Source organism: Schistocerca gregaria, chromosome 1 (genome assembly GCF_023897955.1).
Source record: "Schistocerca gregaria isolate iqSchGreg1 chromosome 1, iqSchGreg1.2, whole genome shotgun sequence".
NCBI classification, from domain to species: domain Eukaryota; kingdom Metazoa; phylum Arthropoda; class Insecta; order Orthoptera; family Acrididae; genus Schistocerca; species Schistocerca gregaria.
This window is the reverse complement of record NC_064920.1, coordinates 232,744,272-232,756,822: the sequence shown is the minus strand read 5'-3', so window position 1 is coordinate 232,756,822 and position 12,551 is coordinate 232,744,272. Positions and strand designations below refer to the sequence as shown.

At 41.5% G+C, this 12,551-nt stretch overlaps 1 protein-coding gene across 2 annotated transcripts in view; it reads left to right on the top strand.

Moving 5' to 3' along the window:
- The window catches only part of LOC126338532 (serine-rich adhesin for platelets-like), a 2,400,280-nt gene that overhangs the window by 2,302,534 nt on the left and 85,195 nt on the right, over positions 1-12,551 (top strand). For both annotated transcript variants that reach the window (XM_050001562.1, XM_050001561.1), the window contains 2 exons: positions 1,316-1,540; positions 11,660-11,806. In XM_050001562.1, coding sequence (XP_049857519.1) covers positions 1,316-1,540; positions 11,660-11,806 — 372 coding nt within the window. The remainder of the gene's footprint in view (positions 1-1,315; positions 1,541-11,659; positions 11,807-12,551) is intronic.

The following is a 12,551-nucleotide window of genomic DNA, read 5'->3' as shown; positions in this document are numbered from 1 at the left end:
TCTGTCTTTGTAGCACTTCGAAATCTCAACATCTCTATCCTTATCCAAGTACGAGGCGTGTTTTTTAAGTAAGTACCGTTTTGAAATTAAAAAACAGACTTGCTAAGATATATCAATAATTTTATTTTTACATGAAAGCTTGTACCTTAATCTACTTTTCTACATAATTTCCGTCAATATTGAGGCACTTGTCATAACGTTGTACCAGATTTTGAATACCCTCGTTATAGAAGTCTGCCGCCTGACTTGTTAACCACTGATATCACGACTGTTTTGACTTCGTCATCGTTTTGAAGACGCTGACCGCCCAGGTGTTTCTTCAAGTGCAGGAACAGATGGTAATCATTGGTCGCAATTCGGGGCTGTACGCAGGATGATCTAGAGTTTCCTATCGAAAAGATGTGATGAGATCTTTGGTCTGATTCGTCACATGCGGTCGGGCATTGTCTTGCACCAAAACAATGCCCTTGCTCAACTTCCATGGAGTGTTTCTTTGATTCTGGTGTGACGTAGGCCACCCATGTTTCATCGCCCGCAACAGTTTGGCTTAAGAAATCATCACCGTCGTTGTGGCACCGCTGAAGGATAGTCAATGCACTGTCTAAGCGTTTGGTTTTGTGCACATCCATCAACATTTTCGGTACCCAAGGGGGCGCACAATTTTCGGTAATTCAAGTGCTCGGTCACAATGGCATACAAAACACTACGAGAAACATTAGGAAAGTCGTCCCGCAAAGAGGAAATCGTAAGGCGTCTGTTTACTCTCACCGTATTGTCCCACTTAATCCACCAAACTTTTATTAACTACCGAAGGACGCCCACTCCGTTGTTCATCATGCACGTTTGTCCGGCCATCTTGAAATGCTCTCACCCACTTTCTTACCATTCCATCACTCATAATGTTTTCTCCGTAAACTGTGCAGATCTCAGGATGAATATCGATCGCTTTTAGGCCTTTAGCACTAAGAAATCTTATAACAGCCCGTACTTCACAGTCGGCAGGACTCACGATTATCGGAGGCATCTTAAACACTCAGTACACAACGTAAACAAGGAAGAATCAGACTGTAATGGCGTCAGTGCGTAGATTAAGGTACAGGCATTCATGTAAAAATAAAATTATTGAGATATCTCAGCACGCCTTTTTTTAAAAAATTTCAAAACGTTACTTACTTAAAAAACACGCCTCGCTTAAGTTAGAGCTAAGTCCACTATGTCCACGCTCCCTGCGAAACGTTAAACCCTAAGCTTCCTGCCTTCGTGAATGGCACTTGAACTTAGTGTCTTACTAGAATTGTGACTAACTCTGCTACAGGCGACGGTGAAGCGCGCTGCGTCGGATCCGGGGCAGACGCTACAACTGACGTTCCAAGAGGGTGGCAACTGCAACTATCTGTCGTACGACGCCACATCCGCCGGCGCCGACGACGCCGGGTACTTCTCACCTTCGCTGCAGGACGACATGTTCCAGCACGTCTCCGTCAACGACACCATGCTGCTGCAAGGTGTCGACACGGCGCATCTGGCGGACACTATACAGGTGCGTGCACTGTCTCCAGAAATTGCTCAGATCACCGACATCCTCGCGAAGGGACTAGTGTGACACATGAGGATGATGCTGTTGTCTTCCTTTTGAGACCGAGGGGATGGTGCGATCCTCTCTGACATCACAGTGGTGGTGGGTGTCGGTTGATTAAAGCTAGATGTATCAGGCTGATGTGTAGTCTAGGAATATTGGCTTCAGTACGACTGAAATTAAGAGTCATATTTGGCCGTGACATGGTAATTCTGGCAGAGATGACAAATGACTTGTAAGAGCAGTTGTATTTAATGAATATGCCCTTAAACTAGGTTGTAAGATGTACGCCAGAAAAAGTAAAATAAGGATAATCGAACTATCAAATTAAATCGGGCGATATTAAAGGAATTATATTAGTACGTGAGAAGCTGAAAACAGGCGCCAACTTTTGTTGTCTGGGGAGCAAACTAACTGACAGTGCCGCGCGGTTTGAGGCGCCATGTCACGGACTGCGTGACCCCTCCCACATGGGGTTCGAGTCCTCCCTCGGGCATGAATGTGTGTGTGTATGTGTGTTGTTTGTGAATAAGTTGGTTTAAGTAGTGTGTAAGATTACGGAGCGATGACCTCAGCAGTTTGGTCCCTTCGAAATTCACACACATTTGAACTTCTTTTTTTTTTTTTACCTGACAGTGGCATAAGTAACTAGGATATAATATACCATCTTGCTACAGCAAGAAGAGAGAAATAAATTTAAATGTTAGAAAGTCTTTTCTGAAAGTACTCGATTTTCCTCGGGTGTATACGGAAGTGGGACGTGGATGATATAGAATACAGGGAAGATGAGAACAGGAAGTTTTGAAATGCACTGCTACAGAAGAATGCTGAAGATTAAGACTGATAGGTAGGGTGAGTTATGAAGAGCTTCTGAATCGAATCAGAGGAATAGAAATTTATGAGTATCCAGAGGCACCAGCAAATGGTTACTTAGGTAACGCAAAAAATTGTGCGAATGGGGAGACGGGACGTAAAAATTGTTGAAGACCTAGGCTTTACTGTAGTATTCAGTTTCAAGTGTATGCAGGTCGCAATAGTTATGCGGGGATGAAGGGACTTTAACAGTATAGATTAGCTTGAAGAGTTGATCAAACCAGTATCTGAAGTGAAGAAAATGTATGTAAATATCTAAGGGACGAAACTGCTGAGGTCATCGGTCCCTAGACTTACACACTACTTTAACTTATGCTAAGAACAACACACACACCCATGCCCGAGGGAGGACTCGAACCTCTGGCGGGAGGGGCCTCTGAAATAAAGATCACGACGATAACAAAATTGTATTGTGTACATTTCTGTTACTAGAAGTTTGTACAGTGTGCTTCTGTTATGACAAAGTTACAAGGAAGATGTAGTTTGCCTTGAGACGGGGAACCCTGGCCCGGAAACGATTTAGTTATGAAACAAATATGTGGGATGACACTGTCAGTTGGAAAAGAGAACTTGCAGTCCTTGATTGCACGGTAAACTGCTCTGTCATGTGCATAGTTGCTAACATCGTTAGGTCAGGCAAACCAGATCTACATGTAGATGTATATCATGATGAATCCGGACACTAACTATTTGCATTGTATATAGTGAGAAGTGTACACTGACAAGCCAGTCCTGATGCAAAGGTTGTTACCGCTGTAGCATGTGCTATAAACTGAAGTGTAGAAGCGATAAATGAATGGTGGTGTATCTCGCTATGGATTTAGCAGGCATGATGTTCATGTACAGACAAGTAGTCCACTCAACAAAGGAAAATTTGGGGAAAAATTACTGTAGTGAAGAATTTTTGTACTGTGAAGTGTCATGAACAACATCCTAAAAATCCTGACTCGTCATGCGTGACCGTCCGGATGGAGTCGGCGGAAGGGGAGGGAGAGTTTAAATGTAACTTTTTTATGTTTTTATCAAATATCTCGAAAAGCGCACCTTGTAGCAAAAATGTTTCCCAGTGCAACGACATTTGATTTTCTACAAAAAAGGTGTTATTCATTTTTTTCTCTAGGACTAATAGCTTCAGCATTGGAAGGGATAGATGTTAGGTGAAGATGAAGTAGCATCAGATCTGGAAATGGGATTCTTCAAATACTTGCATTCAGTATTTGGGGAATCTCCCATGAAGAAAAAGAGGCTTCAGCATGAGATAAAGGACCCAAAGCAAAAATTATAAATGGTTGCCTTATTGTTGGAGTGTGCTTATGTGGCACAAAAGGAAAAAGAAGTAATACATATTAACAAAGGCATAGCAAAAACAGACATAATGTGCTTATTTAGTGAGCAGAAAAGAGTCACTGATTGCAGTGGTGAATACTGTCAACATACTTATAGGGATGTTTGCCTATACGTATGATATTTATTGGTATGTTGCATATCTTCTTTATGAAGAAACAGATGATGTGCAGGCCAGCTTCATGTGGACTACCTCCTTCATTTGTGTTTCCTGCCAAACCAGGTCGTTGTGCTATCAGAAGATGTGACATTCTCACAAGACTGGATCCAGTGACACCAATTGGAAGATATCCATAGAAGGTATATTTGGTACAAAAGGCGAAACGCAAAAAAAGATTATACTGGAGTAATGAAAAGGGGTTAAAAACAACAGTATTTATACACATACTGTGGAATATGGACAAAAACTTGTTCTAAATCGTGTTTCAACATTGTGGGTGAAGTATCGGCTCACGAGCTAAAGTATCGGAAACAGTTCGCTTGAATACTCAAAAGAATGCCTCCACAAGGCCTCATTTCTCTTTTTCTTGATACTTTTTTTCTTTTTTTCGCGGCAATATGGCCCGGAAATGTATTGGCGGCAACGTTGCTGGGATACACTCATTGGCAATATTTTCAATATCTGTGGTCTTTGTAAACGTAGCTTTACGAAACCACAAAAACCCTATCCAACAGAAGCGAGCCAAGAGTGATCATTAACTGTAGCTTTTAGTGCAATAACAACAAATTAGTTCAGACTTTTGTTACCTGGAATACCGTTAGCAAGGAGTTTATAAAGAAACGCACTAATTTTAGTACCGTATAGCTTCTTGTTAACTAAATTCAACTATGATACTTACCATCGGAAGCGCTTTAGAATATATTGCTCGAAGGTATCGTGTCGTGAATTCCCGTAGCCATCTTAACTACAGATATCATCAATTCATTTCAGGAATTTCATTGGATGCAAGTAATTCACGCACATGTAGATCAATCAACATCTCTGTGAATATCGAAGTTATTACAGCCCATCAGATGACAAAATGTTTATCTCTGATGATGCATTGATTGTCGCCCTTCGACTTGTATTCTTGTACAAATATTTGAACCCGCATCGATAGTTTATCATGCAATTGTATCAAGTTGTAAAACGCTAAGAAGAATACATATGCAGCATCCTTTGCCATGTAAATAGTTATTTCCAGTGGCTGCCACGGTCGCAGGTTCAAATCCTGCCTCGGGCATGGATGTGTGTGATGTCCTTAGTTAGGTTTAAGTAGTTCTAATTCTAGGGGACTGATGACCTCAGATGTTAAGTCCCATAATGCTTAGAGCCATTTTTGAAGTTATTTCCAACGCAACTTCGTAAACAGTGACTAATTAGTAGGATAATTTTACGGATTGCTACGGGCACAAAGATTTAATTGTAAGGCGCAAAATGATTGTTATTTATTGTTTATTATGAAGTAATAAGTAAATTTGTAAACGCTCAGTACTTTTCGTCGTTGTGTTTGTCAAGACACTCTAGATGAACTTTCAACAATTTATCAAACTGAAACTTCCTGGCAGATTAAAACTGTGTGCCCGACCGAGACTCGAACTCGGGACCTTCGCCTTTCGCGGGCGAAAGGCAAAGGCCCCGAGTTCGAGTCTCGGTCGGGCACACAGTTTTAATCTGCCAGGAAGTTTCAATTCAGCGCACACTCCGCTGCAGAGTGAAAATCTCATTCTGAAATTTATCAAACGATAAATTTTAGACATTTGTTAATGAGGGGCAGGCCGATTCTGTCAAAAAGAAGCAAAAGGAAAGCAAATATAATTGTAGGGTAGTGTGAATAACCGACATTATGTTGGGACAGAAGGAGGAAAAGGACTATAACAGTAAAAATTAATGCTTTGTTCAAGAGGCTGCACTTCTATCTGGAAAATTGTTCGACGAACTTCCACTAGGCTTGTCTACTGTAATCTTACTTGTCCGATAACCTCTGATTGTTAGGGGATGGCTTTTGATAAATTAATGACTATAGATTTCTACCGTAGTCCAACGAGCAGACAGCCAGGAGGTGGGGGGTGAATGGCTGTGCTGGCGAAACATACTGTGTTCTCGCTACGAAGATCTGGCTGTAGACGAGTGCTTAATGATTTGGCACGATTCGATAATCACTTTGTAACAGCAACCCTGCAAACAGCTAATGTATTGCTACATTGCCGGTGTTGGCAGCGGCGGGATACCAAACACTACTGATGATATTATAACTCGACAATTTTATTAGTGCAGCCATAAGCGGAGGAAAAAAAAAATGGTTCAAATGGCTCTAAGCACTATGGGACTCAACTGCTGCGGTCATTAGTCCCCTAGAACTTAGAACTACTTAAACCTAACTAACCTAAGGACATCACACTCATCCATGCCCGAGGCAGGATTCGAACCTGCGACCGTAGCAGTCGCACGGTTCCGGACTGCGCGCCTAGAACCGCGAGACCACCGCGGCCGGCAGCGGAGAAAATAGGCACCATAATAGTTGTGAGATATTCATCTATTTCGGAGCGTTGCCAACATTACGGTGCCTCTTGACGCGAAGTATTCTTGTGCACATTGTTAAGGGTAACGGTGTCAAGACTGCGACAAGCAGTCGACGCTATCTTCCCTCTCGGCTCCTAACCCCTCTGCATTCGTAATGCTGGGACAAGGCACATTTCGTGCAGTTCCTGGCACAACTGCGATCATGCGAAGAAGTGTGGCCAGATATTTTCTACCCTGTAAGGGACAAAAGTTCAGTTTAAGTTTTGCTATGCTTTTCCTCGATTTCACATATTTAAAAATCGGTGCAGTTATAATCATACGGTAAGTGAAAAGTGTCGTTAATTCACTTTTTATCGAATTCGGGGTACATTCACTTCGTACTTAAGTCCCCTCCAGGCGCCTTTTAATTATTTGAAGTTTCGCAGCTTTTTGAAAATGGTCATTATTTATTGGCGGTGTTCAGTTTAAAAACATCTTAAAAAGGATGTTGTTTGCTGAGAAATAATATCGTGGTAACAAATAGCCTACAAAATTGGTGTAGAACTGTACAAAATCGTTCCGAATAGATTCTTTCAGTCTCTGCTCAATCTTTTCGCGAATCCTGTGCATTTCACCATGCCTCTCAACTGACAGAGAATCTAATTCAATCTTGTTCATTGTTGTTTCTGCCGAAAACATTACATCATACAGACAAATAAGCCAAAGTTTTTTCCCCTCTTCTTCTTCACATGTCATTATCTTTTCTAATAGGCGAGGACGCTCATCGCGGAATTACAGGGAATGAAATTTTAGTGCAGGCCATATTGTTAATTTCGACAGCAGGACCAACAGATAAAAATCTCGTGGCAACATGTTTTATTATTTCTTCCCGTCGTATCTCATTCACCTCAAATTTGAGTTGCAAATCCGCTCTTCGTTTCGCAGATATACCGAAGTGTCTGCAGATTTTCAGTATCAAACTTTCTACATCCACTTTCATTCTATCAGTACTGTATTTGCAGCGTTATGGAGAATATACACTCCTGGAAATGGAAAAAAGAACACATTGACACCGGTATGTCAGACCCACCATACTTGCTCCGGACACTGCGAGAGGGCTGTACAAGCAATGATCACACGCACGGCACAGCGGACACACCAGGAACCGCGATGTTGGCCGTCGAATGGCGTTAGCTGCGCAGCATTTGTGCACCGCCGCCATCAGTCAGCCAGTTTGCCGTGGCATACGGAGCTCCATCGCAGTCTTTAACACTGGTAGCATGCCGCGACAGCGTGGACGTGAACCGTATGTGCAGTTGACGGACTTTGAGCGAGGGCATATAGTGGGCATGCGGGAGGCCGGGTGGACGTACAGCCGAATTGCTCAACACGTGGGGCGTGAGGTCTCCACAGTACATCGATGTTGTCGCCAGTGGTCGGCGGAAGGTGCACGTGCCCGTCGACCTGGGACCGGACCGCAGCGACGCACGGATGCACGCCAAGACCGTAGGAGCCTACGCAGTGCCGTAGGGGACCGCACCGCCACTTCCCAGCAAATTAGGGACACTGTTGCTCCTGGGGTATCGGCGAGGACTATTCGCAACCGTCTCCATGAAGCTGTTAGGCCGTCTTCCGCTCACGCCCCAACATCGTGCAGCCCGCCTCCAGTGGTGTCGCGACAGGCGTGAATGGAGGGACGAATGGAGACGTGTCGTCTTCAGCGATGAGAGTCGCTTCTGCCTTGGTGCCAATGATGGTCGTATGCGTGTTTGGCGCCATGCAGGTGAGCGCCACAATCAGGACTGCATACGACCGAGGCACACAGGGACAACACCCGGCGTCATGGTGTGGGGAGCGATCTCCTACACTGGCCGTACACCTCTGGTGATCGTCGAGGGGACACTGAATAGTGCACGGTACATCCAAACCGTCATCGAACCCATCGTTCTACCATTCCTAGACCGGCAAGGGAACTTGCTGTTCCAACAGGACAATGCACGTCCGCATGTATCCCGTGCCACCCAACGTGCTCTAGAAGGTGTAAGTCAACTACCCTGGCCAGCAAGATCTCCGGAGCTGTCTCCCATTGAGCATGATTGGGACTGGATGAAGCGTCGTCTCACGCGGTCTGCACGTCCAGCACGAACGCTGGTCCAACTGAGGCGCCAGGTGGAAATGGCATGGCAAGCCGTTCCACAGGACTACATCCAGAATCTCTACGATCGTCTCTATGGGAGAATAGCAGCCTGCATTGCTGCGAAAGGTGGATATACACTGTACTAGTGCCGACGTTGTGCATGCTCTGTTGCCTGTGTCTAAGTGCCTCTGGTTCTGTCAGTGTGATCATGTGATGTATCTGACCCCAGGAATGTGTCAATAAAGTTTCCCCTTCCTGGGACAATGAATTCACGGTGTTCTTATTTCAATTTCCAGGAGTGTAGATGGGAAACCAACTTTGACAACTGTATTATTTTCAACTAAAAGAAGTGTATAAATCGAGTGGTTTCTGCGGAAGTTTACATTAGCTTTGCCAGCGGCTAATGCAGAAACTTTATTTAAAGACATTTCATTCTTCGCCAATATGTCAATTAATAATTTCTACAACCCCAGTATCATAATCAAAGAATTGTAACAAAAATGGAAAAAACTCTCCAATTTTTTTACTGCTCGCCTCTGTTGCTATAGGAAAGTGCAGATATGTTTCCTGTATGGGCTCTAAAATATTTTAAACAGAGTCTCTGGCCAATATTACGCATACAGTAGCTTCCGTTTTTGTTCTTCGCCAGCTAAAACTTTGAGCGATTTTTGAGTAACTGGAGATATATGGTAATAATTTGTATGACCAATCCCTACCACTACAACCAAGATACTGGTTCACCAGGTGATTAACAGATGCGAGTTCTCCAGCAGTAATCTTGTCCGCTCACGACTTTTCTTTTACTTTTCTTATCCAGGAAAAAATTCCCAGTCCTGATTATACTTAGTAAGGTCGTGCGGTAGCGTTCTCGCTTCCCACGCCCGGGTTCGATTCCCGGCGGGGTCACGGATTTTCTCTGCCTCGTGATGGCTGGGTGTTGTGTGATGTCCTTAGGTTAGTTAGGTTTAAGTAGTTCTAAGTTCTAGGGGACAGATGACCTAAGATGTTAAGTACCATAGTGCTCAGAGCCATTTGAACCATTTTTATACTTAGTAAACTTTTTGGCTTTCTTAGAAGGCATACCACCACTTCTAGGCGAATTACCATTGTCGCTGTCACATAACCCACACATTTCGTCTATAGTTTTAGAAATAACTCCCCTCATTTCGTCTATAGTTTTAGAAATAACTCACATGCGTTAACTCGTTCATAACTCGGCAGCTCTCGCAAAACAGTGAACGAAGTAAAAATCTAGGATGAGAATCAAGAATGGAATTAAAAAATCCTTCCAGTACTGCTAACACACGTTGACACATCATTTAAACGAATTTGCAAGCGAAAGAAAATGTTAAACAAAAATTGTAGAAAGAGAGTGAGATGAATAATCAACAAATAGAAGATCAAACAAATAGGCAGAGGCACAGACTCGCGGCGCCACGCGACGCTGTAAGAATCGGTGAATATCGGTAGTCGATCTTACACCTGATAGGCGAGCTAGCCGTCTTCATGCGTTAATTGTTAACAGGTACTTGGCAGCTGTAGCGCGAAAGATTTAGCACTAATAATCGAACAAGGTTGAAGTACGGGACAAAGCCTGTCCCGGCTGAACATTTAAAATTATGCCGAAAACAAGCGACGTTCCGGGAAATAACGCGACGTCTGGCAACATTGTAGTGCGAATTGACAACAGATCTCTACCGGCTACCGTACAGTCAGTCCAACTACTGTGGATCAACAATATTATGATTTTTTTTTCTCGTTTCATCCTTCTATGGATCGTGAACAGAATGTTTGCTTAAATGCTATAGCGTGCGCAGCAATTAGTGTAATCGTGTTATGAGAAGTACTTGTAACATCAATATACAGAAAACTGCCCAATTTCTGCTTATTTCGAGAAAGGAACTAGGGTGCCTTGTCACTGAAAATCAAAGCGCCGTTAACTACAGACATGTATAACAATACCCTTGTTATTATCTCACTGCCGTCTGCAATGTGGCATCCTTTAGTGGGGTAATTCTGCAGGGACCAAAAAAATTTTCATGTGGCCGAAAAAGGCTATCAGGTCTATTTCTGGAGCTAAAAACTCTAAATCCACCTGAAGATCACTTTTTAAAGACTTGAAAATAGTGTCAGTCCCATCACTATTCATTTACAGTTGCCTACTAAAGATTAAAGAATATTTATGCAACTACACCTTTAAGCTGTACACCAATACAAAACTAGGCAAATGATACAGATAGATATGCCCACAGCTAAATTAAAGAGACACAATATATTTATGAATACCTGGACATAAAATTATTTAATATTTTACCTTTACAAATGCTTCATATATCACTTAATGACATTAAAACAAAACTGAAAAATGGTCTGAAGAATAGGCTTTCTACAATGTTTAGGAATTTCATAACCTGTCTATTTTCTATGTACTATAAAATTAAGGAATTGTTCCGTGGTGTATGCTGTATGTGCTTTGTATTATGATTTGTATGTGCACTGTAACTATGCATGAGTACAATATATATAAACTCCCTATGATGACAATGATTGCATAAAAATGCTCAAAGACGTATCAGAATAAATAAATAAATGAAACACAAACTGTTTAGAACAGTCAGTTGGAATCAGGGAGAAGCCATTTTTTGTTGTTTGTCATTTGATTTCTACATGAAAAGCAGACATTGATATGCTCTTTGTATGAAATGAAAGTTTACTGTACTGTACTGTACTGTACTCTTACAGTTACTATTCTGGATTATGAGCACAAATTGTAATTTGAACATACACTGTGATGTTACAATTTATTATGGTCCATGAATGAAGTCAGCTGGTATTGTGTATTAAGTTAGAAAGTAACTACATCTTGGAATTTTGGGCATGATCTGAAATTGACCCGAAATAAGGCATACAAGTAGGCTATTGGAGTAACAAAGATATATCGCAGTTGTTTGCTTCGAGAGTGCTAATAATACCATGTTTATATCTTATAATTTTAAAATCTCCATCCAACACAAATACTACTGTAATACCACATATATATATTCAAAGCGTCATATCTAATACAGAATATTTTGAGGTGGGGAGTGATGCCACTAGGGTACAGTTAGTAGACATATGCAGTATGTCAAATGTTATACTTACATCACTGACATTGTATACATTTATTATAAATGTGCAGTTTTTGAGGAAGAGGAGTATATTCCCACATGATAGACATCTCAGATCTTGATTGTCCTTAAATTTCCAGTTCCAGGCAGCATCTCTGCTCCAAGAGCAGACAACAGCAGAGCAGTTGCAGGACATTGCATCCCTTGAGGACTACCAGGCAGCCGTCCAAAATCCTGCACATTTCCATCAGCAAAGTCAGCACTCTGTCCATTCAGCTGATCTACAGGTGAATAGATAGAACACATACTATATATAGATTTTAAAAAAATGAAAATATCCACTTCACAAACTGAAATTCCAATAGTGTTTTAGAATTTAAATTCATTTCCATGATAATCAGAAAATGACACATGCACTACAAAAGTACCATCCTTTATTTTTCTAGTATGTTAGTATCAAGCTTATTTTAGGGGAATGTTGAGTGGTCATTCAGTGTCAGTTCAATCAGAAAAAAAGCATTTTGTCACTCACCAACTGTGATTTGGATTAAACTTGGCTTATTTATTCTCCCTAAGGGAATAAGTAACCACATTTGTAAGTAACCTCACCAATTTCTCTCTGTTTTCATTGTATAGCACTTCAGAGTTTAGACATTTTATTGTTTTAACATTGTTATGGCACAGAACAATAATTGCTAATGTTTTTTTAAATAAGTTAGTAATGTTTTATTCATTATGCAATCTATTTGAAATTTGGAGGCTATATACTCTGTAGTATCTCTCATCTTTATGTAAAACTGTCAGTACTGGAAAAAATGACCCTATACTTATATTTTAATATTTTATGGATTAAAATTATTCTGAATATCACATAAAGAGGAAGGTATAATTCTTAAAAAATCTTTTTGAAATAATCTCTAAAGCATTTAGCATTTAGAACAATAAAATTAATGGGGTTTTGTTCCCCCACCCTTTTTTTGTGAGACATCTAAAGTATAAGAAATGGGCTCAACCAACAGTATTTTAAAATAA